At 42.1% G+C, this 25,449-nt stretch overlaps 1 protein-coding gene across 1 annotated transcript in view; it reads left to right on the top strand.

Annotated features, from left to right (window-relative positions):
• PGR (progesterone receptor) overlaps positions 1-25,241 on the top strand; it is a 116,755-nt gene extending 91,514 nt beyond the window's left edge. The window contains exons 4-8 of the mRNA XM_089687241.1: positions 4,900-5,196; positions 10,400-10,544; positions 12,648-12,778; positions 23,033-23,190; positions 25,068-25,241. Coding sequence (XP_089543367.1) covers positions 4,900-5,196; positions 10,400-10,544; positions 12,648-12,778; positions 23,033-23,190; positions 25,068-25,223 — 887 coding nt within the window. The 3' untranslated portion in view covers positions 25,224-25,241. The remainder of the gene's footprint in view (positions 1-4,899; positions 5,197-10,399; positions 10,545-12,647; positions 12,779-23,032; positions 23,191-25,067) is intronic.
• Positions 25,242-25,449: the final 208 nt, after the last annotated feature.

The raw sequence follows: 25,449 nt of genomic DNA, 5'->3' as shown, positions 1-25,449 counted from the left end.
CTTGGGGATGGAAAAAAGTGTCATCTGTCAAAGCAGTTGTCTCCTTGCTTGCTGCATTGTTGGATGGCCATGGAGGGAGAAATGCAGTATCTATCGTCACAACTAGCCTTACATTGCACCTGTGAAGATGGGACAAATTACTACATGTACTGTGTCATCTGGGGAACAGAACACAATAAGAGAAATGGAAGTGAGACTTCTTTAATTCTGTTTTTTTATTTATTGTTTGCAAGTTAATAAAGCTCTCATTGAGTTTTTATTTTCAAAATTCTTTTCTTTGTTTAGCAAAAAGCACCATATTTTCACACCATAAGATGTACTTTCCCCCCCCCCCAAAAATGGGGGAAAATGTTTGTGCACCATATGGAGCGGCCAGCCCAGTATTCCTCCCGTCGCTGTTGCCGTGTTAGAATACCGCTCGGCTCTTATGTGCAGCAGAACCTGTAGACCTCCAGCGGTCCTACCTGTTCCTCGGTCCAGCAGTGTCCTCGCTTTCTTCTCTCCCCGGCGCCAGCATCTTTAGTGTGGGCACCCGGCTGTGACAGCTTGCGGCTTCACGACCGCATGCCCTCTGCAAATGCGCGAGAAGCGCTGCACTTTGTGAATGGCCCTGTAGTCTTCTGGGACCTGTCACGTGTCCCAGAAGACTACGGGGAGGGGGAAGGGCAGCTTCAAGGAAGTGGGAGCGGGTACTTGTCAAATTCGGGTACCCACCTCCCCCCCCACTCCCCAGAGGTCTGCAGTCTCTGTTCATCTCCTGTACTATGTCCACAGTCTCTGGTCATCTTCTGTACTATGTCCGCAGTCTCTGGTCATCTTCTGTACTATGCCCGCAATCTCTGGTCATCTCCTGCAATATGTCCGCAGTCTCTGGTCATCTCCTGCAATATGTCCGCAGTCTCTGGTCATCTCCTTTAGTATGTCCGCAAGCACTGGTGATCTCCTGTAGTATGTCCGCAGTCTCTGGTCATTTCCTGTACTATGTCTGCAGTCTCTGGTCATCTCCTGTACTGTGTCCGCAGTCTCTGGTCATCTCCTGTACTATGTCCACAGTCTCTGGTCATCTCCTGTACTATGTCCACAGTCTCTGGTTATCTCCTGTACTATGTCCACAGTCTCTGGTCATCTCCTGTACTATGTCCGCAGTCTCTGGTCATCTCCTGTACTATGTCTGCAGTCTCTGGTCATCTCCTGTACTATGTCTGCAGTCTCTGGTCATCTCCTGTACTATGTCCGCAGTCTCTGGTCATCTCTTGTACTGTGTCCGCAGTCTCTGGTCATCTCCTGTACTATGTCCGCAGTCTCTGGTCATCTCCTGTACTATGTCCGCAGTCTCTGGTCATCTCCTGTACTATGTTTGCAGTCTCTGGTCATCTCCTGTACTATGTCCGCAGTCTCTGGTCATCTCTTGTACTGTGTCCGCAGTCTCTGGTCATCTCCTGTACTATGTCCGCAGTCTCTGGTCATCTCCTGTACTATGTTTGCAGTCTCTGGTCATCTCCTGTACTATGTCCGCAGTCTCTGGTCATCTCCTGTACTATGTCCGCAGTCTCTGGTCATCTCCTGTACTATGTCCTCAGTTTCTGGTAATCTTCTGTACTATGTCTGCAGTCTCTGGTCATCTCCTGTACTATGTCTGCAGTCTCTGGTCATTTCTTGTACTATGTCTGCAGTCTCTGGTCATTTCCTGTACTACAGTATGTCTGCAGTCTCTGGTCATTTCCTGCACTATGTCTGCAGTCCATTGGTTCAGAATATTTGTTTTCTTGTTTTCCTCCTCTAAAACCTAGGTGCGTCTTATGGAGCAAAAAAATACAGTAAATTACCCAGTGGTGATTAAATACCACCAAAAAAAGTTATATTTGTGTTATAAAACATGCTAAAAATGTAGTTTGGGTACAGTGTTGCATAACCGCGCAATCGTCATTCAAAGTGCGACAGTGCTGAAAGGTGACAAATGGCCTGGGCTAGAAGGGGGTGAAAGTGCCCGGTATTGAATCAGTTAAATAATACAACTACTTTTAAACACATTAGCTATTTAATATATCTAGGGATATTAAGATTTAAAATATCTAGGGACATTAAAGCAGGGCTGCACTCAAAACTTAAAAAAAAGTCAGCAACTACAAAAATCTGTAGCTGCTGAACTTTTAAAAACAGCCACTCACCAGTACCTGCTCAGTGCAGCCAGTTTCGCTGGCCGTCCTTTCTCCCTGGTGCCGGTATCCTAATGCAAGAAATTCTGAAGGACCCTCTGCACACTGGTATATACCCTTTCAAGCAAACTATGCAACAAATAGGGATATTTGGTTCACACATATTGCAATACATGTTTAAGCTGGCCAACTGCGTCAAAGTAATCCCCCTATGGCCAGTCCTACTCTGCCCTGCCTACACAAGTGCTACTGTGGACACAATGCTAGCATAGGGGAAAAGACACAATGGGGAGAGCTACAAGGTTCAGGTCTGGCTACTGACCCAACAATACAACAAACAAGAGATCCCTGTGCTCAAATCCATACAGCTAGTGCATGCATTTATCCATCAGGTGCTAAAGGGGTGTAACCACATTAACTCTAGAAATTCTGAAGGACCCTCTGCACACTGGTATATACCCTTTCAAGCAAACTATGCAACAAATAGGGATATTTGGTTCACACATATTGCAATACATGTTTGCAGAGGGTCCTTCAGAATTTCTAGAGTTAATGTGGTTACACCCCTTTAGCACCTGATGGATAAATGCATGCACTAGCTGTATGGATTTGAGCACAGGGATCTCTTGTTTGTTGTATTGTTGGGTCAGTAGCCAGACCTGAACCTTGTAGCTCTCCCCATTGTGTCTTTTCCCCTATGTTAGCATTGTGTCCACAGTAGCACTTGTGTAGGCAGGGCAGAGTAGGACTGGCCATAGAGGGATTACTTTGACGCAGTTGGCCAGCTTAAACATGTATTGCAATATGTGTGAACCAAATATCCCTATTTGTTGCATAGTTTGCTTGAAAGGGTATATACCAGTGTGCAGAGGGTCCTTCAGAATTTCTAGAGTTAATGTGGTTACACCCCTTTAGCACCTGATGGATAAATGCATGCACTAGCTGTATGGATTTGAGCACAGGGATCTCTTGTTTGTGGTATCCTAATGCAGGCCATACATGGTTCGAATTCCGAACGATTTTCATCCGAAAATCGGACCTAAGAATAATCAGACGATTTTCGCTCTGTTAGTGAGGCAATGGGATATATAATAGGTGCAGCGCTAAATTACTGTCAATTACAAAAAAACAACAAGACAATTCAATGTCCATAAAGGTGACAAAGTGGAGATCCAGGTAAGTATAATCTCAAATTTTGTTTCACGTGCTAAAAATCAATATTCGGTGATGTGTCAGGAATGTGGTAAGATTACGCACTCACTAGATGCGTAATAATAATACGCATGTATAAGTAATGTGGTCAGCCGGAGGTCCCTTTAAGGATGCACACAGCCTAGTCTGGAATCCCCTTCCTCTGGGTCATCTGCAGTACCTCAGCCGTCCTCCATGATTGGCTCTGTGGGTTTGTTAGCACATAAAGAGCCAATGAAAAGGATGCCCATAGTGTAGTAATTCTTAAAATATATTTATTCAATCCATCCATAGAGTAAAAGCAAGGTTTAAGCACAAGCAAATGCACTGACCATACAAATCCAAGATGGCCGCTGAACCTGCTTGAGGTCTCGGCGGCATGACATCATGGCGTACAGCTCCTCCTTGACGCGTTTCGTGCCAACACACTTAGTCATAAGGGGTTTGCTTGTACTGCCGGACGTCTGACAAGTCTATTTATAGCGAAAACGGTGCATGCGCATATCGGACAGTATGGCCAAAAAAAGGGAAATAATCGAATATATAATATACTGAATTGCATGGTATATAACCAACCGGAAATGGGGCAATGGCATCGGCCGATTTTTGTGGTTCCTCTCCATTTCGTTTATCGGGCATGCTGGAAAATTTATGAAAAACGACCGATTTTCAAAATCATTTATGGCACCATCGGATTACAGAACGAATGATGTTTCGATTTTCGGACAAAAATTCGTTCGGAATTCGAACCATGTATGGCCTGCATAAGTGTGGGCACCTGGGTGCCCGCTGCGCATGGCCGAGTAGTTCTAAGCCTTGTGAATGGTCGCGTAGTTTTCTGGAACCTGTCACATGTCTCAGAAGACTACGGGGAGAGAGGGGGACAACCTCTGCTTCCATTTGCTTAGGTGATCACCGCAGAAGTGGGAGCGGGTGCATGTAAAAATCGGGTACCCACCAGTTCCTTTAGGAGGAGCGGGGGACCAATACGTAAAGCAGAACTGCCCTTTTTAGGTGGATCCTCTGCTTTGAGCTACTTTACAAATATAGGGGTAGGTTTACTAAAACTTTAAAGTGTAAAATCTGGTGCAGCTCTGCATAGAAACTAATGAACAAGCTCCGAGTTAGAAGCCGATTGGCTACCATGCAGAGCTGCAGCAGATTGTGCACTCTCCAGTTTTAGTAAATCAGCCCCATAGTCTCTTACCTCCACCTGTTTTCTGCTGCGTTTTGAGCGCCATCGTTCTAACCCCCGATCATTGTAAACATGGCCTTGTTTACAGTCATCCTGTCTGCATTGTGTATTATAAAGGTTCTTGAGCAAGATACTTGCAGACTAGACCTAAGAACATGGAAGACATCAGGGATTAGCACAATATATGTATTTTTTTGCTGTTGTTAGTAGCGCTGAGCAAGCTGTTGGCGCTATATAAATCCTGTATAATAATTATTGCTCCTTCTCTCTAGTTCCTTGGTCTCCTCATCCCATGCCCGCCTGTATAATAATAATAATTGCTGTCACAGTAAAATGATCTTTTGTTCTGTTTTATAGGTCGAAAGTTCAAAAAGCTTAACAGACTAAAACCTGGAATGGAGCTTGACAGGATTGTGTTACAGCAGTCCACCTCCAGCCCAGTAGAATTGGCGAGGAGAATATCTACCGGTTCGGCACAAGAGGTTCAGTACTTTCCAGAACTGTTGCAGATTCTACAGAGTATAGAGCCCGAAGTGGTGTACGCTGGATATGACAACACTAAGCCGGAAACCCCCAGTGCTTTGCTGTGTAGCCTCAACCAGTTATGTGAGCGACAACTCCTCTGTGTCGTGAAATGGTCCAAATCACTACCAGGTAATGTGATTATTGGTGTCATTTTTATATTTCCTTAGATGTAAAACTTAAATTGGTTGTAAATCTCAGACATGAACAATGAATAAAGCATATCCCTCTATAGTGCACACTTGTTTGGATATCAATGCAGAGCACTAAGTGTCATTTCTGTCTGCTGCTTCATTCCTCTGCTATCAACATAAATCACTTCTGACAAGTTTTCCTGACTCCTAGAGGAAAATGGTGGCAGGGGAGGGACCTCCAGCAGGTTGACAGCCTCAGCTCTGTTCCTGTGTGAAGGGGGTGTGCCCCTTTCCCTCCAATCAGCTGTCAGAGCTCTCCTCACTGAGCTCTGCAGTGCGTAATTTCAGCTCTTCGACCCCCTTTTTCTGAACTCAGACAAGCTTTAAAAATTCAGCACTTTGAAGGGATGTAGAGAAGAGAATACTGTAGGTAAACAGATACAACGTATGTAGGAGTGTTTGTTTCATCTCTGTAGATCACCTGAGGCCAGTCACTTTAAACCAGTTAAAAAGAAAAAGGTTTTCTGCTTTTGGCCCAAGACAGATGATTCAAATGAATCTTGAATAGTAAACATATCTTTAAAAAAAAACAGAGTTTTATATAAAAGCCCAACCTAACAATAGGCTCCAGAAAAGTCTCCTGTGTGCGTCTCTGAAACTTTGGTGTAAGGGGGCTGACTTCTGAGCTGAGTGCAAGCAACTGCCATCCCCTGCCTAGTTAGAATTCACTTAGTTCTTAGGCAGGATTTATAAACTTCAGGCTGACCGGTTCACTTCAAGATCTGTTCTGCTGCTCTAGGCATCCGTACAGTTCTCCTGTGGAATCTGGTTAGCCTGTGGAAGAGGTAAAGTGCATTGCTGTCTTGGGTAAAATTCGGTAACCAGGGCTCAAAATTTCAAGTCCTGAGCTACTAGTCAGTAAGAGTTACTCACCACCAATTGCCCCACCCAACCCATACCCTGACCTGCCCCTAATTCCACCCCAAAACATGCCCTTGTAAATTCTCATGAAATGACACTGTTAGATGTTTTATGCAGAATAAAGGTACAAAAATAACTTTAACAATATTAACTGCTTCAGCTCAGACCCATAACAGAAATACTGCTACAGAGCAGCAGCTGTGCGCAAAATCATGTATATATAGACGTGATTTTGCATTCCCGGGTAGGGGGCGTGTGCACCCTACCCGGGCCGCAATTCGCAGCCGCGGCTGTAAATCACTAGGTCCCGTCCGTTGATTACTCACCTGCACCCGGTGATTGCTGAGGATGTCAAACGGGGGGGAGAACTGTTAGTAAACAAAACAGTTCTCCTCCCTGTCAGCTCCTGCACACTGCTTTACAGTGAAGCACAAACACAGATCATAATGTAAAATGGCACACAGTTAACCCTTTGATCGCCCCACATGTTAACCCCTTCATGCCCAGTGCTATTAGTACAGTGTCAGTGCTTTTTATTAGCACTGATCACTGTATTGGTGTCACTGGGGATGTCAGTGACACCAAGTCAGTTCCCCCCTGGTGTCAGAATGCCCACCTCAGTCCCGCTTGTAAGTCGCTGATAGCCGCGATTAGTAGTAAAAGTAAACAAAAAAAAAATTATATATACCGCCATTTGTAAACACTATAACAGTCACGTGAACCAATTAATTTACACATATTGGGAGTTTTTTTAGCAAAGACATGTAGCAGAATACATTTTGGCCTATATATAGGACGAAATTAGATTTTTTTAATTTTTGTACTGGACATGTTTAATAGCAAAAAGTAAAAAATATTATTTTTTTCTCAAAATGGTTGGTCTTTTTTTTTTTAATAGCGAAAAAAATAAAAAATGCACAGGTGATCAAATACCACCAAAAGAAAGTTCTATTCATGGAAAAAAAAAGGACAGAAATTTCATTTGGGTGCAGCATTGCATGACCACACAATTATCAGTTAAAATAACGCAGCGCCGCAACGCAAAAACTGGCCTGGTGAGGAAGGGGGGTAAATCCTCTGGAGGGCAAGTGGTTAACAAAAAGCAATGTAAACATAAAAGGAAAATAAGTGCTTTACATCAATAGGGAAACAAAATAACACACACAGTGCAGAGGTCAGCGGTGCCGCATAGTGCAGGGAGAGGGGCACGGACTGTAGGAAGGAAGGAGGGGAGGGAGGAAGGGGGAGAGGAAAGAAGGGAGGGAGGGGAGCAGAGGAAGAAGGGTAGGGAGGGAGGGAAGGAAGGAAAGAAGGGATATATGGAAGGGAGGGACGGAAGGAAGTGAGGGGGAGCAGGAAGGAAGGGAGGGAGCAAAGGAAGGAAGGGAGGGAGGGAAGGAAGGTAAAGGATGGGAGGAAGGCAAATTAGGGGAGGCAGGAAGGGAGGGGGGAAGGAAGGTAAGGAGGGGAGGAAGCGAGGGGGGAATGGAGGGAGGGAAGGAAGGGAGGGAAGGAAGGAAGAAACTCACATGGCTCAGTTAGAAGCATCACAGGGCTGTATACTATTTCCCACCCAAACATCCTCTTCTAAGAAGCTGCAAGGGCTGGAGTGTGGGTGGGCACAGGGGGAAGCAGAGCAGATCCAGCCTCTCTGCTCTCCTATTGGTGCGGACGATGGGGCAGAGCACTGAGGAGCACAAGGGGGGGGGGGGGGTGCAGAAAGAAAAGGAAATCCGATGGAGGGTCAAGGATGATTGGTGCAGCAGTGGGGGCAGTTACAAGCACCAATCTGCCTGTATTTCAATGAAGCAACTGGAAACCGCTTCACCTCCTCTCCCTCCTGCGTCTTTCAGCTTCTTCATTGAAAGCCATACAGGGGAGATTGGTGCTTGTAATTGCCCCCACTGCCACCTCCCCCACCCACCCATAGTCCTGGCTCTGCTTGCTCCCACGTAATTTCCACTTGCCAAATGCAAATGCAAATTTTGAGGGCTGTCTTAACCTATGCATGCAGCACACATTTAGATTGATTTTGTGCTGCGTAAGAACTTATGTGCAGAACTACTTTTCTCTCTCTATAAGTAAATGGGAAGCCAAAAGCTTGAGAAAAGAGATAAATACAGGTCAGAGGGAGGTCAAATGTCAGGTCAGGAATAGGTCAAATGCAGATCAGAAGAAGGTCTATTGGGAGGTCATAAGGCAGCCAAATAGCAGGTCAGAAGGAGGTCAAATGCAGGTCAAAAGCACATGTGAGGGCACTTAGATGGAAGCGCCTCAAACCAATCTTAAATGAAGACTGAATACACCTAAAGAACGACTGTATTTGCCCATCTAGAGTTCCCAATTTCACCCACTCCCTCCTGGGTCCTTAGAAAAATATGGAGAATCCATCACAGAATAGGTGACACCATTGCTCAGAATAAAACTAGGTTATTATGTCCCAGAACCAAGATCTTGGGTCCCTCGATCCTTCTATAGGTTCCTCTAATATATTACAAATCTGGTGTGAACTAATTTACCTCCATGCAAGTCAAAATGGAAACAAAATCAGTTTTCTGGAGCTTAAAAGGAGATCAAATGTCAAATCAGGAGGAGATCAAATGTCTGGTCAGGAGGAGGTCAAATGGAGGTCAGAAGCAGCCATGAAGGCACTCAGATGGAACTCATAAAAGCATTCTCAAACTGATCATAAATGAAGGTCAAATGCACCTAAAGTGACATTGCCTTTGGCTATCTGCAGTACACAGTGTCACCCACTCCTTCCTGGGTCCTCAGGAATATATGGAGAATCCATCATAGGCCAGTTGACACCATTAGAACAGGGGGTGTCAAACTCAATTTCATTTCATTCAGCTGCATCAACTCTATGGTTGCCCTCAAAGGGCCAGTTGCATCTGTAAGACTGTATAAATGTATCTACTCTTTATCATAATAAATAATTGCCTCTGAATTCGATTATTACTGATTTCAGTAATAACTGAAGACTTCAGCTGTGAAGGGCAGGTGCAGACTGGCACGGAGTCCCCTCACACTCCTGTAGCAGATGAAGTCTGAAAAGGAGAGTTGCACACCACTGGTAATATCCACGAGAAACTTTATTGGAGGTTGCTCACACAGAACATGGTTCTGCCTTGGTTAGCATGTTCTGAGCAGTTTACATCAAAATTTCATGTGGATGATATCATCAGTGTGCGACCCTCCTTTTCAACTGGCATAGAATTGTATTATATTCATAATATTTGTAAACAGATGTTTAGAGCCGCCCACCCCCACAAGCCAAGAGTCCTCCACCCTGCCTTACACCACAGTGCACCCCCCTTACCTTGTGCTGCTTGGGGGAGGAGCTGCAGGAGAGGTGCGAGGGCCACATGAAATTGCCTGGAGGGCCACATTCGGCCTGCGGGCCTTGTGTTTGACACATGTGGCTTTGAAAGAAGCTAAGTTTGTTATGTCCCACTAAAAAAATCTTGGGTCCATTGAACCCTCTATAGGTTCCTCAGATTTATTAGAAAGCTTGTAAGAACCACTTTTCTTTCCATACAAGTCAAAGGGAAAGCAAAAGCAGCTTTATGCCACTTAGATGGAGATCAAATGGCAACTCAGAAGGAGATCAATTGGTGGGTCAAGAAGTGGTGAAATGAAGGTCAGGATTAAGTCAAGTGCAACTTAGAAACTACTGGAAGCATTTCAACTTGAAAAATCTCCCTTGCAGTGGAGCTGTGCCCTCACTGCAAGCATTAACTGCTTGTTAAGGTCTAGGGGGCACGGAAAAGTAGATTTACTTACTCAATCCTTCACTGCTGTACACTGCTAGACCGGTCCCGGCATCATGTTCTTCCCCCATGCTCTAGTGGCCTAGGAACCTGGCATCATCAAGACCATCCCTGCATTGGACGTGAGGAAACCGAGGGACAGTTTACGGCCAGAGCACGGGGGAGTGCTGCCTGCTGGGAGGACAGGAGGATGAAGTAAATAAAACTGCTTTTACTCTCCACTAGACTAAATATTTAATCCTCGGCATGGTCACGGCTTCACTGCAAGTAAAAGTCTCCTGGAGTTGGGCTTTATATGAAGGCCGATTGCACCTAAATGAACACCGCATTTCCCCATCTATAGTACACAGTGTCACCCACTCCCTCCTGAGTCCTTACAAACATATGGAGAATCCATCATGGGCTAGGTGATACCATTGCTTAGACTGATGCTAAGTTGCTTTACTAACTGAACTGTATTTTTAGTGGCTATAGTTTTGTAATGTTACTATTCACTTATCTCCCTAGGCTTTAGAAATTTGCACATTGATGATCAGATTATCCTCCTACAGTATTCCTGGATGAGCCTGATGGTGTTTGCTTTGGGATGGAGGTCCTATAAGCACGTCAGTGGGCAGATGCTTTACTTTGCACCAGATCTAGTTCTGAATGAGTGAGTATTTCTGTGATATTACATTTTACTTACAAATTGTCAAACCAAAACCTAAGTTTAAATTGGCGTGACCACTGCTGACCGCATAACCCAGTCATTCTAGCAACAAGAATCCACCAATTCTTGACACAGGAATACAGCAGCCGGAGATCCTCAGCTTTGTGAAAGAGGTCCAATAGGATCCACTGCAAGGATTTTACTCTGTGCAGTAAGAGCTCGTTCACATGTGGAGCAGCCGTTGCTGATCGCTTTTCAAAGAGCGTTTGACAGATCACCTCTTCACCTCTACCAAAAACTGGTATCTGTACAATCCCAATTTTTAACAAAGGTTATATGAAGATAACACGATAAGACACGATTCATGTGTTCTATAATGTGCCATAAAGACAATCTGACATGTGGCTAGTAGATACCTTTTTACACCACAGTCCCATTGTTCAGTGTGCTGTTCCTACATACGTGTTTACATGTATTAACAATGTATTTGTAGTGGATTATTGTTTTTTTTATGGTGAAATCACGTGTGTTCTAGTATGTTTATGTACAAAAAGATTCAGCATGCTGTACTTCATTTTAAACTCACATTAAAGTAATATTAAACCCAAAAGCAAACATGCTGGTAGATTAATTGGCTCCTGTCTAAATTGTCCCTAGTATGTGTACGTATGTATGTGAGTTAGGGACCTTAGATTGTACACCCCTTGAGGGATAGGGACTGATGTGAATGTACAATTTATATAATGTAAAGTGCTGCGTAAATTGACAGCGCTATATAAGTACCTGAAATAAACAACATAAATAAAATTGTTTGAGAACGCCCTGTGGGTGGGGCGAAACGCGTTGACGTATTTCTGGCTGGCCGTCCTGGCGTCCTGCGTCATTTCCGGTGAGTGGAACGCACGTCGAGCGGTGCGTTCCAGGGGCCATCTTGCTTAGTGGAGGAGGCTGTTTCTGAGGTCTGTCATCCTGCTGTGCACCTGGCTGTGAGGTCTTACTACAGGATCTGTGGAAAAGTCGTTTTTATACACAAATAAATGCTGGTTATTACCTTTTAAAATGTGAGTGGTCTGGTTTAAAGTTAATTAGGATTGAAAGTTATAACGGTATCACACTATTAGTTTTTTTCTTCTTCCTGGAATCATGGTGGAGTCGGCGAGGGGAGTAATCGGAGGAGGTTTCTATATCTTAGAGGTGGCAATATTTGGAGGTTATAAAGGGGGTCCAGAAGCCCTAAATAATCCTTAAAGGCGTTATACTCACCAAATATCTGGTGAGTGCGGTTCATGTTGGTTTTGCACTGGTGGATGGTGTTAGGAATACTATTGGCACGGAAGAATTTCATGAAAATATAAGTTTTTTGGTCACTGGACTTTTTTTGTATGTGTCACTGGACGCTTTGTTCTTGTATGTGTCACTGATTTTTTTTGTTTTTTGTTTTTTGTATGTGTCATTAGATCTTTTCTGTTTTTTGACACATATATAAAATTGTAATATTTGTACTAATATTATTTATAGGAAAACGTATTTCACATATACAGATTGTTTTTGTGTTTTGCGCTGTTTTTTGAGTTGAATAAATAAAATTATATTGCAACTTACCAGTTCTTAGATGTGATGGCTGCACTTCTTTTTTACGCTTTCTTTCTTCTATTTTCATCTGGTGATCCAGCCTGTACGTTTGTACATTTGTACGTTTTTCAAAAGAACAAGCTCTCCAGCAGAATGTATCTGTTACAGAGGTGGAACAAGCCATTTACCACTGACAGGGGTGCTTACTATGATCAGCTTTTTGGATTTAATACCACTTTAAAGCACCGCAGTGGTGTAAACGATTCAATACATTTCTTTTGCATATGCATTCATACTGAATTTAAAAATGCGTTCAACTGCATCTGGTATAAATTAGCCCTTAGTTTAGTGCTTTAATTTCATACTTTTCTTTTTCTAAAAACTCCATGTATCGCTCAGAAATATAACAGGATTGGGGGCACGAGTCTACTGAAACCTCATGAGCCTATTGGGTCTCATTTCATCATTACCATCATCTCAGAGTATAACAAAGTATTTCTGGATGTAACTCTTGTCAAATGTTTGTTTCCTCAGACAAAGAATGAAAGAGTCATCGTTTTATTCGCTCTGTATTGCAATGAGGCAGCTGCCGCAGGAGTTTGTGAAATTACAGATCAGCCAGGAGGAGTTCCTCTGCATGAAGGCTTTACTGCTTCTAAATACAAGTAAGCACATGTAGGTGGACGGGGCGCACAGACTGTTCACACTTACTGTTGCTCCAGGTAAACAGCTAAAAACACCAATCTGGATACATTTATGAAGCAAAGCAACTATGGGCAGCAGATTTTGCTTTACCCTTCATATTCTAGTTTTAAAGAATATCCCCTTTAAAGATGACATCACTAGTCATGGTCCTCATGGAAAGCTGGAGCAATCCTGGGGCAGCTATGGTCCTTTAAATAAAACAGGAAATGGTATTTTACTTATATTCAAAGCTCTTGGCCAGGGTTCTGAAACTTTCTAGTCAAAGGGCCAGTTTACTGTCCTTTCGATTTCAGGGGTGACAGACTGTGACCAGTGGGAGTAGAAAATGTCCTGGGGTCATTTGGGGGAAAAAGATTACATAGCACCTGTGGTCAGTAGGAAGAGGAATAGTGTCCCCTCATTGGTATTAGTTGGAGGAATAGTGCCCCACCATTGGTATCAGTAAGAGGGATAGTGTAGTGTACCATCATTGGTGTCAGTAGGAGGGATAGTGTCCCATCACTGGTGCCAGTGGAAAGAATAGTGCCTCATCGTTGGTGTTATTGAGTGGAATAGTACCCCATCATTGATGTCAGTGAGGGGAATAGTGCTCCATCATTGATGTCAGTGGGAGGAATACTGGCCCATTATTAGTGTCAGTGGGAGGAATAGTCCCCATCATTGGTGCCAGTAGGAGGAAAAGTGCTTCATCACTGGTACCATCATTGGTGTCAACGGAAGGAATAGTGCTCTATCATTGGAACCACTAGGAGGAATAGTAACCCCTCATTGGTACTAGTAGGATGAATAGTGCCTCATCATTGGTACCAGTAAGAGGAAAGTGCCTCATCATTGCTACCAGTATGTGGAATAGTGTCCCATTATCAGTACCAGTAGGGGGAATAGTGCCCCTTCATTGGTACCAGTAGGAGGAATAGTTCCTCATCATTGGTACCAGTAGGAGGAATAGTGCCTCATCATTGGTACCAGTAGGAGGAATAGTGCCCCTTCATTGATACCAGTAGTAGGAATAGTTCCTCATCATTGGTACCAGTAGGAGGAATAGTGCCTCATCATTGGTACCAGTAGGAGGAATAGTGCCCCTTCTTTGATACCAGTAGGAGGAATAGTCTCCCATCTTTGGTACCAGTAGAAGGAATAGTGCCTCATCATTGGTATCAGTAGGAGGAATAGTGCCCCTTCACTGATACAAGTAGGAGGAATAGTCTCCCATCTTTGGTACCAGTAGAAGGAATAGTGCCTCATCATTGGTACCAGTATAAGGAATAGTACATCATTATTGATACCAGTAGGAGGAATAGTGCCTCATCATTGGTACTAGTAGGAGCTATAGTGCTGCATTATTGGTACTAGTAGGAGGAATAGTTCCTCATCATTGGTACCAGTAGGAGCTATAGTGCTGCATTATTGCTACCAGTAGGAGGAATAGTCTCCCATCATTGGTACCAGTAGCAGGAATAGTCCCCCATCTTTGGTACCAGTAGGAGGAATAGTGCCCCATCATATGTACTAGTAGGAGGAATAGTACATCATCATTGGTACCAGTAGGAGGAATAGTGCCTCATTATTGATACCAGTAGGATGAATAATGCCTCATCATTGGTACTAGTAGGAGGAAAGTGCCTCATCATTGGTACCAGTAGGAGTAAAAGTGCCTCATCATTGGTACCAGTAGGAAGAAAGTGTCTCATCATTGGTACCAGTAGGAGGAATAGTGCCTCATCTTTGGTACCAGTAGTAGGAATAGTGCCCCATCATATGTACTAGTAGGAGGAATAGTGCGTCATCATTGGTACCAGTAGGAGGAATAGTGCATCATCATTGGTACCAGTAGGAGGAATAGTGCCTCATTATTGATACCAGTAGGAGGAATAGTGCCCCACCATTGGTATCAGTAAGAGGGATATTGTACCATCATTGGTGTCAGTAGGAGGGATAGTGTCCCATCACTGGTGCCAGTGGAAAGAATAGTTCCTCATCGTTGGTGTTATTGAGTGGAATAGTGCCCCATCATTGATGTCAGTGAGGGGAATAGTGCTTCATCATTGATGTCAGTGGGAGGAATACTGGCCCATCATTAGTATCAGTGGGAGGAATAGTGCCTCATCATTGGTGCCAGTAGGAGGAAAAGTGCTTCATCACTGGTACCATCATTGGTGTCAATGGAAGGAATAGTGCTCCATCATTGGTACCAGTAAGAGGAAAGTGCCTCATCATTGCTACCAGTATGTGGAATAGTGTCCCATTATCAGTACCAGTAGGGGGAATAGTGCCCCTTCATTGATATCAGTAGGAGGAATAGTCTCCCATCTTTGGTACCAGTAGAAGGAATAGTGCCTCATCATTGGTATCAGTAGGAGGAATAGTACCCCTTCACTGATACCAGTAAGAGGAATAGTCTTCCATCTTTGGTACCAGCAGAAGGAATAGTGCCTCATCATTGATACCAGTATGAGGAATAGTACATCATTATTTATACCAGTAGGAGGAATAGTTCCTCATCATTGGTACCGGTAAGAGTTATAGTGCTGCATTATTGGTACCAGTAGGAGGAATAGTTCTTCATCATTGGTACCAGTAGGAGCTATAGTGCTGCATTATTGGTACCAGTAGGAGGAATAGTCTCCCATCATTGGTACCAGTAGCAGGAATAGTCCCCCATCTTTGGTACCAGTAGGAGGAATAGTGTCCGATCATATGTACTAGTAGGAGGAATAGTGCATCATCATTGGTACCAGTAGGAGGAATAGTGCCTCATTTTTGATACCAGTAGGAGGAATAGTGCCTCATCATTGGTACCAGTAGGAAGAAAGTGTCTCATCATTGGTACCAGTAAGAGGAATAGTGCCTCATCTTTGGTACCAGTAGGATGAATAGTGCCCCATCATATATACTAGTAGGAGGAATAGTGCGTCATCATTGGTACCAGTAGGAGGAATAGTGCCTAATTTTTTATACCAGTAGGAGGAATAGTGCCTCATCATTGGTACCAGTAGGAGCTATAGTGCCTCTCCATTGATACTAGTAGGAGGAATAATGCCTCATCATTGGTACTAGTAGGAGGAAAGTGCCTCATCATTGGTACCAGTAGGATGAATAAAAGTGCCTCATCATTGGTACCAGTAGGAGGAATAGTGCCTCATCTTTGGTACCAGTAGGAGGAATAGTGCCTCATCATTGGTACCAGTAGGAGGAATAGTGCCTCATCATTGGTACCAGTAGGTGGAATAGTGTCTCAGCATTGGTATCAGTAGGAGGAATAGTGCTTTGTATGAGTGCTGGTATCATTTGAAGGAATAGTGGCATGTATAAGTGGGGGAAATAGTGCCCAAAGGGCCAGATAAAGATAAGCAAAGGGCCATATTCGGTCCAAGGGCCGCAGTTTGGAGACCACTGCTCTAGACAAACGGTTAACTACACAATTATAATACTTATATGTAAAGTGACTTACTTGCCAAAAGATTTGTAATTCCTTTGAACCAGTCTTATGGTCCAGGCAATTCCAGATCAGTGGCCATGCCTTTCTTTACTGCAGTTAGCAGTGGAGCTTGGTCATGTACCCACCCCACTTACTGAATTAAAGAGAGAAGCATAACCTCATTGATAACACAGGTCTGCAAAAAAAATTTTTCAAGAGCTGTTTTGGTTATTCCACATAATCTTTATGTTTTTTAATGCGCTGAATCCGAAAATGACCTCCATTTTGTCATAGGACATTACGATTCCTGACAATTTAGGTAACTATGTTAAATAAGGCAATACCTCAAAAAAAAAGGAAATAGACATAAAATTTAAGTTTTATTTCAATTTTTTCATGAAAACCCCTCTTTGAACTGAAATGAGCTCACCTACACACTAAACTCGATTCTTCTTCCATGTGAGGCTCCTCTTGGTGCATTTACGCTTGTGAGTAGCATCTGGAATGTCTCTCTGAAGCATCCAACAGTAGTCTGCCATCATTGTAATGTTCCATTTTCCCTGGTGTCTCCTTTCCATCTCTTTAATATCTTGGTGGAATCATGCACCTTGTTCCTCACTCACAGCTCCCAAATTTTCAAGAAAGTAGTCAAGGTGGGACTAGAGGAAATGCACTTTCAAACTCATCAGGCAACCTAAAGCTTGAAATGCTTTCAGCATTCGTCCTACGATCTTTTTGTAGTGAGGATCTTTGTTATTGCCTAAAAATTTCTGTATGACTTTTTTAAATGCAGTCCACCCTTCTTTTTGAGGATCCGTCATGGTATTGACAAACTCTTGATCAACTATAAGCCTTCTAATGTCTGGTCCGACGAAACACACCTTCCTTCAGTTTTCCCTCCGACAGGCCTGGAAACTTGGTGACCAAGTATTTGAAGCATTCTCCATCTCTTGGAAGTGATTTTACGAATTGCTTCATCAATCCCAATTTTATGTGGAGTGGTGGTAGAAGAACTTTATGGGAAGGTACCAAAGTTTCTCGGAGGACATTTTTTTCACCGACTGTTAGCACCCTCGGCTGCCAACTCTTCTTGGTCCAGTGATTTTGTCGGTCTTGACTGTCCCATAGACACAGAAAACAAGGGTATTTGGTATACCTAGCTTGTTGCAGCATGCACAAGACCTTCAAATCCCCACACACTTGCCAACCATGGTCTTCATATTTAAGTTTACGAAGAACCAATTCCAAGTTCTCGTAGGTTTCCTTCAAGTGTACGGAATGACCTACAGGTACGGAAGTGTAAAAACCACTAAGATTAACCCCTTCTACCATTAGAAGCACAGACTCAGGGCGTAGGCTTACACATACAGCATGCTGCTGAGTATCCCAGTAGTCAGACATGTCACTCAGAGCAGCACTTGTATTCACCCCCTTTGTAGGGGGGGAGGGGCAGAGATTGTTTACCTGCAAATAACAACAAAGGGCCAGAAGAGAACTAGGAAAATGAGGAAATATAATTGTTTTTTCCCTAAAACTTGCTTAGGTTATGTATATATTGCTGACCATCAGATTTACAGTGCTATATTTTTTTTTACACAAGTCGGACAACACCTTTAAGGTTTTTTTGGCATTTTATATCTTAAATGCACTTATGTGCATTATTTAATAGTAATCTGGACTTTAAATTTGGTTAAAAACCCATAATATAAAAAAAATACCAAAAATTAAAACATTTTTATAAATTTGAAGACAATTTTGCATTTTGTGGCAAATCATGATGCCTAGGAGTTTTTTCAATATTTTAATTATTTTCAGTACACCAAAATACGTGGAAATTAGATGAAAATAATCAAACAGCTTTTTAGTCGCAGACCTGTGTAATTGCCTCACTCTGCTTTCTTCTTTCAACAAGCTCCCAGGGAAAGACTGATTAGCACAATGTAATGCAATGGAGCTTAATTGGGTTGGAGTCAGGCTTCTCCTCTGAATTCTGCTGTATAAGGGGTCAAGGAGCTAACAAAATAAATAAAACTGTATACAAAACAACAAAACTGTATACAAAACAACAAAACTGTATACAAAACAGCTATTTGATGATTAAACACTTAACTAGATTAAAGGCTGGTCTTTTAGGGCTCATGCACATGGACGCACTTGCCCCTTTGGGAGCATTTTGGCACCCAGGAGTTAAAGGTGGTGCAGGGAGCCTGCTAGTAGCATACAAAAAAGAAGGGTTTGTGAAAAGGAATTCACAGAAAGCGGCTACATTATGAACAGAATGTGATACTCAGAAAAATTTCCAAAAATTATGCTTTATTACATATAAATATTTGACATATGGGCAATCGCCCATACATGTGATATTTCATACCTTTGGTATAATTTTTGGGAATTCCCCTCTATGGGATAGAACCTACATGGTTATGACACATGTCTTTATATTTATTACATGTGACACTATATACCTATGGTATAATTTTTGTGTACACCTCCTTTGGGAAGTGTCAACCTATGTGCCAGTGCTACAAAGACTTTAGTGGTCATTGTCTTTGCAGCACATCTATCCAGACCGGTCTTGGTGTTATTTTATATGGTTTTAGGTCTGTGTGTATTGTCTCATACTGAGGTGATGGTAAACCAGGGCGATTGCCCATATGTCAAATATTTATATGTAATAAAGCATAATTTTTGGAAATTTTTCTGAGTATCACATTCTGTTCATAATGTAGCCGCTTTCTGTGAATTCCTTTTCACAAACCCTTCTTTTTTGTATGCCTCTTTGGGCTACTGAATAGAAGCCATATATTGGGTGATACAGTAATTTATTTTGTAACCTCCAAAAAAACTATCTTTATCCTGCTAGTAGCAACCTGTATAATAACTTGGGTGTGTGCAGAGCTGTTTTGTTTCTTCACCCTGCCTTTGATATTGAGCAACTGCTGGCAGCGGCTGAACACACCACCACTGACTTCCAGGGACCAAAATGCACCACATTTTTATGAGCCCTTTTATTATCTTTATAATCAGCTTTGTTATCACACAAATCCTAAAACAGAAAATTATTCATGTGACCAACAAATGAGAAACAGAAATAGCTAGACCCATCTAATAAAATTAAGACAGGAGCTTATTCTGGAGCAATTAAGCAGTTTGTAGAATAATACATTTTATGATTTCCTGGAGACTGATGCAAATACAGTCCACTCTTGACCCCGTTTGTCGTATTATTTCAACCAGAATGAAACAGAAAGGTCTGTAGATAATCTCATTATTACAGCACATGTAAATTGGAAGGTTTTCTGGTTGTACGCAATGTTCAATTTAGTCTAAAATATGAAATGTTTTATTTATTTTTGTGTTCTACATAAATATATTAAAATAGGACTCGTTTGAGCAATGCGTACAGATGATCCCTGAAAGGAAAAATATTGTATCCATCATCCTTATGGAAATCCATTACTGCAATGCCTGGACTCAAGGGAATGATTAAAGGATAAGTTCACCTTTTAAAAAAAAATAAATGCACATTTCTTTGCTGGTAAAAAAATTTGCATTTATTATTTTTTTTTTTTTAATTTAGAGCCTAAAAAGCATTGCGGGTGCCATGCAGGACTCCTGCAGACCTGTCAGTGTATCTTTGTGCTGGTACTTCAGCGCTGTGATAGTTAATTGAGAACTAAAAGCCAACAGCTGCAAAGGCTGTCGGTACTTGTAGCTTTCCATTCACAGAATTCTGTGAATTAATGATGCGGTCGGGCGGGCAGAGCCCGGTATGGCCACGTTTTTTAAAAATGGGGAGAAGATCCTCTGCTAGCTGTCACAAGATGCAGCAGAGCATGCAACGTCTCAGGCATTAGGAACATGTTACATGTTCTACCCAAAAATGGGTGGAACATGTAACATGTTCCCAAAGGTGAACTTATTCTTTAAATCTTTACAAATGACAATATGACTGGCCACGTCTACTGAAGGCAACTTCTGCTAATCATACTGACTCAAAATAGACAGACCACTAGGCGCTAATTCCCACAATCAACGTAGGGTAAAACAAGGGTGAAACAAGGCTAGTTCCACAGCCATTAGGAGTGTGATGTGATGTTCAAAAAGCTTAGAAAATCAGAGTGCTTCTGGTGAATGCCAGGATAATAATGCATTGGTGTACATATCCAGCAGTCAATATGTATGATGCAAAAGTTTAATAAACCAATAAAACCATAATCACCATGTTACAAAGTATCAATGTGGTAGTATGGTACAAGTAAAGAGATTGGCACAAGTCACAAGCTGAAAGGAATGGTGGGAGCAGCTTACTTGTATATAGACATCGCTATGAGAAGCCTAGATGGTGAACTCCACAGATGTAAAAGTTGTGATCAGCAGCAATTGGTGAGAAATGTGTCCACAAGCCAGATCTCACTAGACCACTGGCTTGTGGACACATTTCTCACCAATTGATGCTGTTCACAACTTTTCCATCTGTGGAGTTCACCATCTAGGCTCCTCATAGCGATGTCTATATACAAGTAAGCTGCTCCCACCATTCCTTTCAGCTTGTGACTTGTGCCAATCTCTTTACTTGTTGGTTACTGGGCTAAGGTTAAGGGGACTTTGCCCCCTCATCCATCCCATCCCCTCCAAATTCCCATCATGGCTTCTAATGCAGTTTTCAACTAAGCTGTCTGGTGACATCTGTTCTTTGCTGGAAACTGGAAAATCATCACTGCAGTGTGCACCTGCCGCTCACTGCTGCCTTCATTATAAGTCATAACTTCTTTGCACTATTCAGGACCTATGAAGACCCTGCCACTGGATAGAAAGTAGAAGGTTGGGCACCTGCAGAAGGACCCTTCCTCTCTGCAAAGAGGAAGAAAGAAACTCAGGACCACATGACCATGGATTATGGGCTTGTTCACACCAGTCCCAATGCAGGCAGAATTGTAAGAGGGGGGTGGGAGTATTGTTTTGGGGAGGGGAGTTTAAGGCTGGAGAAAAGCTTTAAAGTGAATCTGCGCTTTACCTGTGTGCCTGTCTTCTACTCCAATGCTGAAGAAGCCATTTCTAGAGCAGTTAAAGTCATGGCTTATAAATATGGACTATACCCATGCTTGGTAATTGGCCCAGTTTTGACCCATGCTCCTTCATACCCTAAAGTACCTGGTATTTTTATTCTTTCCTGGCAAATGAACAGAGCAATGTGTGGAGGATGGTGAAGGATAGGTGAGTATGCCCTGCTGGGGATGGGGTCAAGATGAAAGTACAACTAAAAGCAAAACTATTTTTAGTTTTGGACAGAGTTGAGATAGATTAAAACCTCTGTTGGGTTTTTTAATTGCTGTCCGTGTTCCAATTAAGGAGATTCATTCTCTCTATATGTCCTAAATATGCAGCGCTAATAAAATCAAAATTAAAATCAAACAGAAATTGCACTATATCATATTAAGGAAGTGTAAGTACACGAAACGCGTTAGGAGGTGCCCCTGACTACTGTGCATACACCGCAAGGCCATTCTGAATGACAACCGGTGGCCATATTGGATCCGGATGTAAGTTCGTTCTTTTAAGCTGTTTATGCTGGAATTTTGTGAAATAAAGACCTACTGTACTATTGGAAGCTTTCTCTGAGATTGTCATTTCCTTGGGTGCCCGTTTTTGAAGGTTTTATGTGACCTGGATTGGTGTGTGATCCTCCCCCTGGTGGCTGTGATTGGCATATTTGAAGACTAGAGGGTATACCTAGATGGATGACACCTAGTGGCCTATACACTGATGACATCTATCCCTATGGTATTACAAGTCCAGAGTACCAGGAGCAGGTCTTATTTGCTCCATGCGCATTAATTGCGCTATCTAGTTAGTGCAATGTTTGTCTATTCTCACGAGCACAAGAGTCACAGATTTCCTTTACTGCGAATTTATTAATGCTTGCACGCAATATTTCAATGTACCACTAATATTGGACTCAGTTGTTTTAATATGATATAGTGCAATTTCGGTTTGATTTTCATTTTGATCTTATTAGCGCTGCATATTTATATATTTATGTTTCTGATATTGGGGTTTTAAGGTTGCCTTTTATGCAAGCAGCTTATATATTTATTAATACTCTTCCCAGCGCTCAATTACCGCTTTTATATCTCTATATGTCCTGTTTATCATTATCATTGAAAGTGAAAGTAAAAGAATATCCCAAATTGTGGGTTGTCCCCAGAAAAAGTAATAGAGGGGAAACCTTCCAATGGGGACACTAGTTCTGGCAACCTGGGGGTCCCCAAGGGATTCTCTTAATTTGCAGATATTCCCTCTCACTTCCTATTTTGGCTATGGGACAGAAAGTGAAGAGAAATCTTCCTATTGGGATACAGATGGCAAAAAATAAATTGACAGAGGTTATGATCCTCCCTTACTTTAACCAAAATGAAAAATAAGTTTTGCCTATAGCCAATGCACAAGCAATGCATAGATTTGCTTAAGGTTTCAATAGCACTGTGACCTCACTTTGCCTTGAGAAAGGCATCTTGGATGGTCCAGGTCCATCAGCCCTTTGTTACTGAGTGAAGAAAAGGAAACAATTATTGTATTATATGCTGGTGAGTATTTTCTAACGAGAACCTGCCACTGCCCTGAATAAGCAACATGACAGATTCCCTTTAATCCATTGGCAATTCTTCCTCCTTCACAAGGTATTGGTTCCATATTAAATCTATAGGTGCAGCTTAATGGCCTTCCCAAAGCAGTAGGGAACTAAAGTTGACCTTATTATATATTGCAAATCATTTATTTTCCTTTTTTCATTTAGTTCCTTTGGAAGGTCTTAAAAGTCAAAGTCATTTTGATGAGATGAGGTCAAATTATATTAGAGAACTGGCAAAGGCCATCAACCTAAGGCACAAAGGAGTTGTTGCGAGTTCTCAGCGTTTCTATCACCTGACCAAAGTAATGGACTCCATGCATGAAGTAAGTGTTTCCTTGTTAAAGCCATTTTTTTACTGATCGTTGTACCATAACACTGGTTGTGATAATATTTAGAATGAAGATAGCCTGCACAAGTCTAGCCATGCAACTCAGTTTAAGTGTATACTCCACTACTTCCCCTCACCATATATACAAACTAAAGTATACCATTCATGTTACCGTCTTACTGTACATCATCTAACACTGCGAAGTGCAAAGGCATGTCATACTAGATCTAGCACCTCCTAGTTAGCTAGGTTGAGCTCTAGTTCAAGTGGTAGTGAGAAGGGCTGAGTATAAGTCTGGGTGTGATAGCCAGGTGGCTCAAATTGCGTTCAGGGCTGAGAGGCTCTGCAGACCAGCATTCTGGAACTTACCCCTGCACTAAAACCTTGGAGAAAGATCTAGAAGCAGTGGGCAGAGGTTAGGAGTGGCTGGTCTGTACTCTTAGAGGTTCCTGGCCAATCCTCAATAGGAGGCTTGGCAAGGGGACAGGACAGCCTTTAAGTGTAGCTGAGCCTGCTCAGCAGAAGGAGAGTTTGAGTGGAAGTCTATAGGTAATAGCTGCATTGGTGAAGCCAGTGCCTAGAAGGTTTAGGCTGGTAGGATTAAAAGCATAAGTACAAACTTTCTGAAGTGTCACTTATCCTTTGAGCATTTATAATATAGATTTTTTGTTTAATTTTGAAAAAAAATGGTGAGTGTGATGAATGTTTGTTTGTTTTATTATATCCACATACGCAACCAGTGCAAATGTTATCTACAGACTCGTTAAAAGAAAACGCATCCAATGAAGTTGGAATAATGGAATGAGAACCTTTATTATTAAATTAATTGATTATAACTATCCAAAAAAATGTTTTTCCTATGAGAGATCTGCACATAATGGTGAAATGTGCATCTGACCCTTAAAATTTGAGGTCCATCCTATCTGGTGAGTGAGCCTTTTAAAAGTTGGTCGCACATTTGATGTGAAGTTAAGAATCACATATGGTGTTTTGGATAATTTATCTGGTTAAAGGTGGTGGATCCATGTCCAACGTGTGGTGAATAAAACAGTTAAGCTGGCCATAGATGTATCTAAATTTCTTCTATCAAGGTTTCTATCTGACTTCTATCAAGGGAACACAGAAAGACACTGGACTTTGCAAATATTGTATTATATTTGTAGCACATATTTCTTTTAGCACTAGTTGGGTATGTGACTATAATATTATATTTATTTAATCAGCTGGTTTTCACATTATAAAGCAGGGGTGTCCAACCCGCGGCCCACTGGCCACATGTGGCCCAAGACAGCCATGAATGCGGCCCAACACAGAATTGTAAACCTACTTAAAAATGTTGATTTTTAATGAATGTTGAATTTGTTTGGTAAAAATGCTTTTTTTTTAGTTTGCTGAACTTTTACAAGTTTTATCTTCCCAAATTAAAATCTCCCACTCTTCACGACCACGTCTTACACGTGTCATCCATCAAACCAGATATTGCTGCGTTAGTTTATCAAATACCATGGCAAATATCGCACTAGTTTTATGTTGCCCTTTTTTACTTTTATTATAAAAAATATTACAAAAAAAATTAAGTTTTATTACTCAGATAGGTACGTTATCTACATCAGTGATTGTTAACTCGTGATCTGCCTTACTTTTTTTGCTCATCAGCAATCCTTATTGTTAGTGTATTTTATATGTGGCCCAAGACAATTCCTCTTCTTCCAATGTGGCCCAGGAAAGTCAAAAGGTTAGACACTGCTGTTATAAAGGGTTTGCATGAAATGTTAATTTGTTAGATAGCTTACTTGTTATAGGCACTTTCTAATTTTAGAGATTTGGGTGGTGTGTTTTCCTGTAACGTCCTCAACTCTTCTCTGCCAACAGCTGGTCAAGCAGCTCCACCTGTATTGCCTCAACACCTTCCTTCAGTCTCGGACGTTGAGCGTGGAGTTCCCAGAAATGATGACAGAGGTCATATCTGCGCAGCTCCCCAAAATTCTAGCAGGGATGGTAAAACCGCTGGTTTTTCACAAGAAGTGAATGCTCTTTCCTCTCTATTATCCATACGTATTTATTTCCTTTAGTCCGAGCTGTTTTATGTGATAAATATTTTGTTTGTAATGTGTTACAACAATGGACAAGGGGATTTGCACTCATACTGGAGATTCAAATAGTTCATGAGAGACTGCAGCAAAAGTGGAGCAGCTGTCTATAGTGGCATTTCCCAACCTTTTTTCAGCCGCATCACCCTTTTAAAGTTTGCAAA

Source organism: Staurois parvus, unplaced genomic scaffold (assembly GCF_062004578.1).
Source record: "Staurois parvus isolate SC_StPar_1 unplaced genomic scaffold, SC_StPar_1.0 ptg000422l, whole genome shotgun sequence".
In the NCBI taxonomy this organism is placed as follows: domain Eukaryota; kingdom Metazoa; phylum Chordata; class Amphibia; order Anura; family Ranidae; genus Staurois; species Staurois parvus.
The sequence above is the reverse complement of the archived record's forward strand: the minus strand, read 5'-3'. Positions and strand labels throughout refer to the sequence as shown.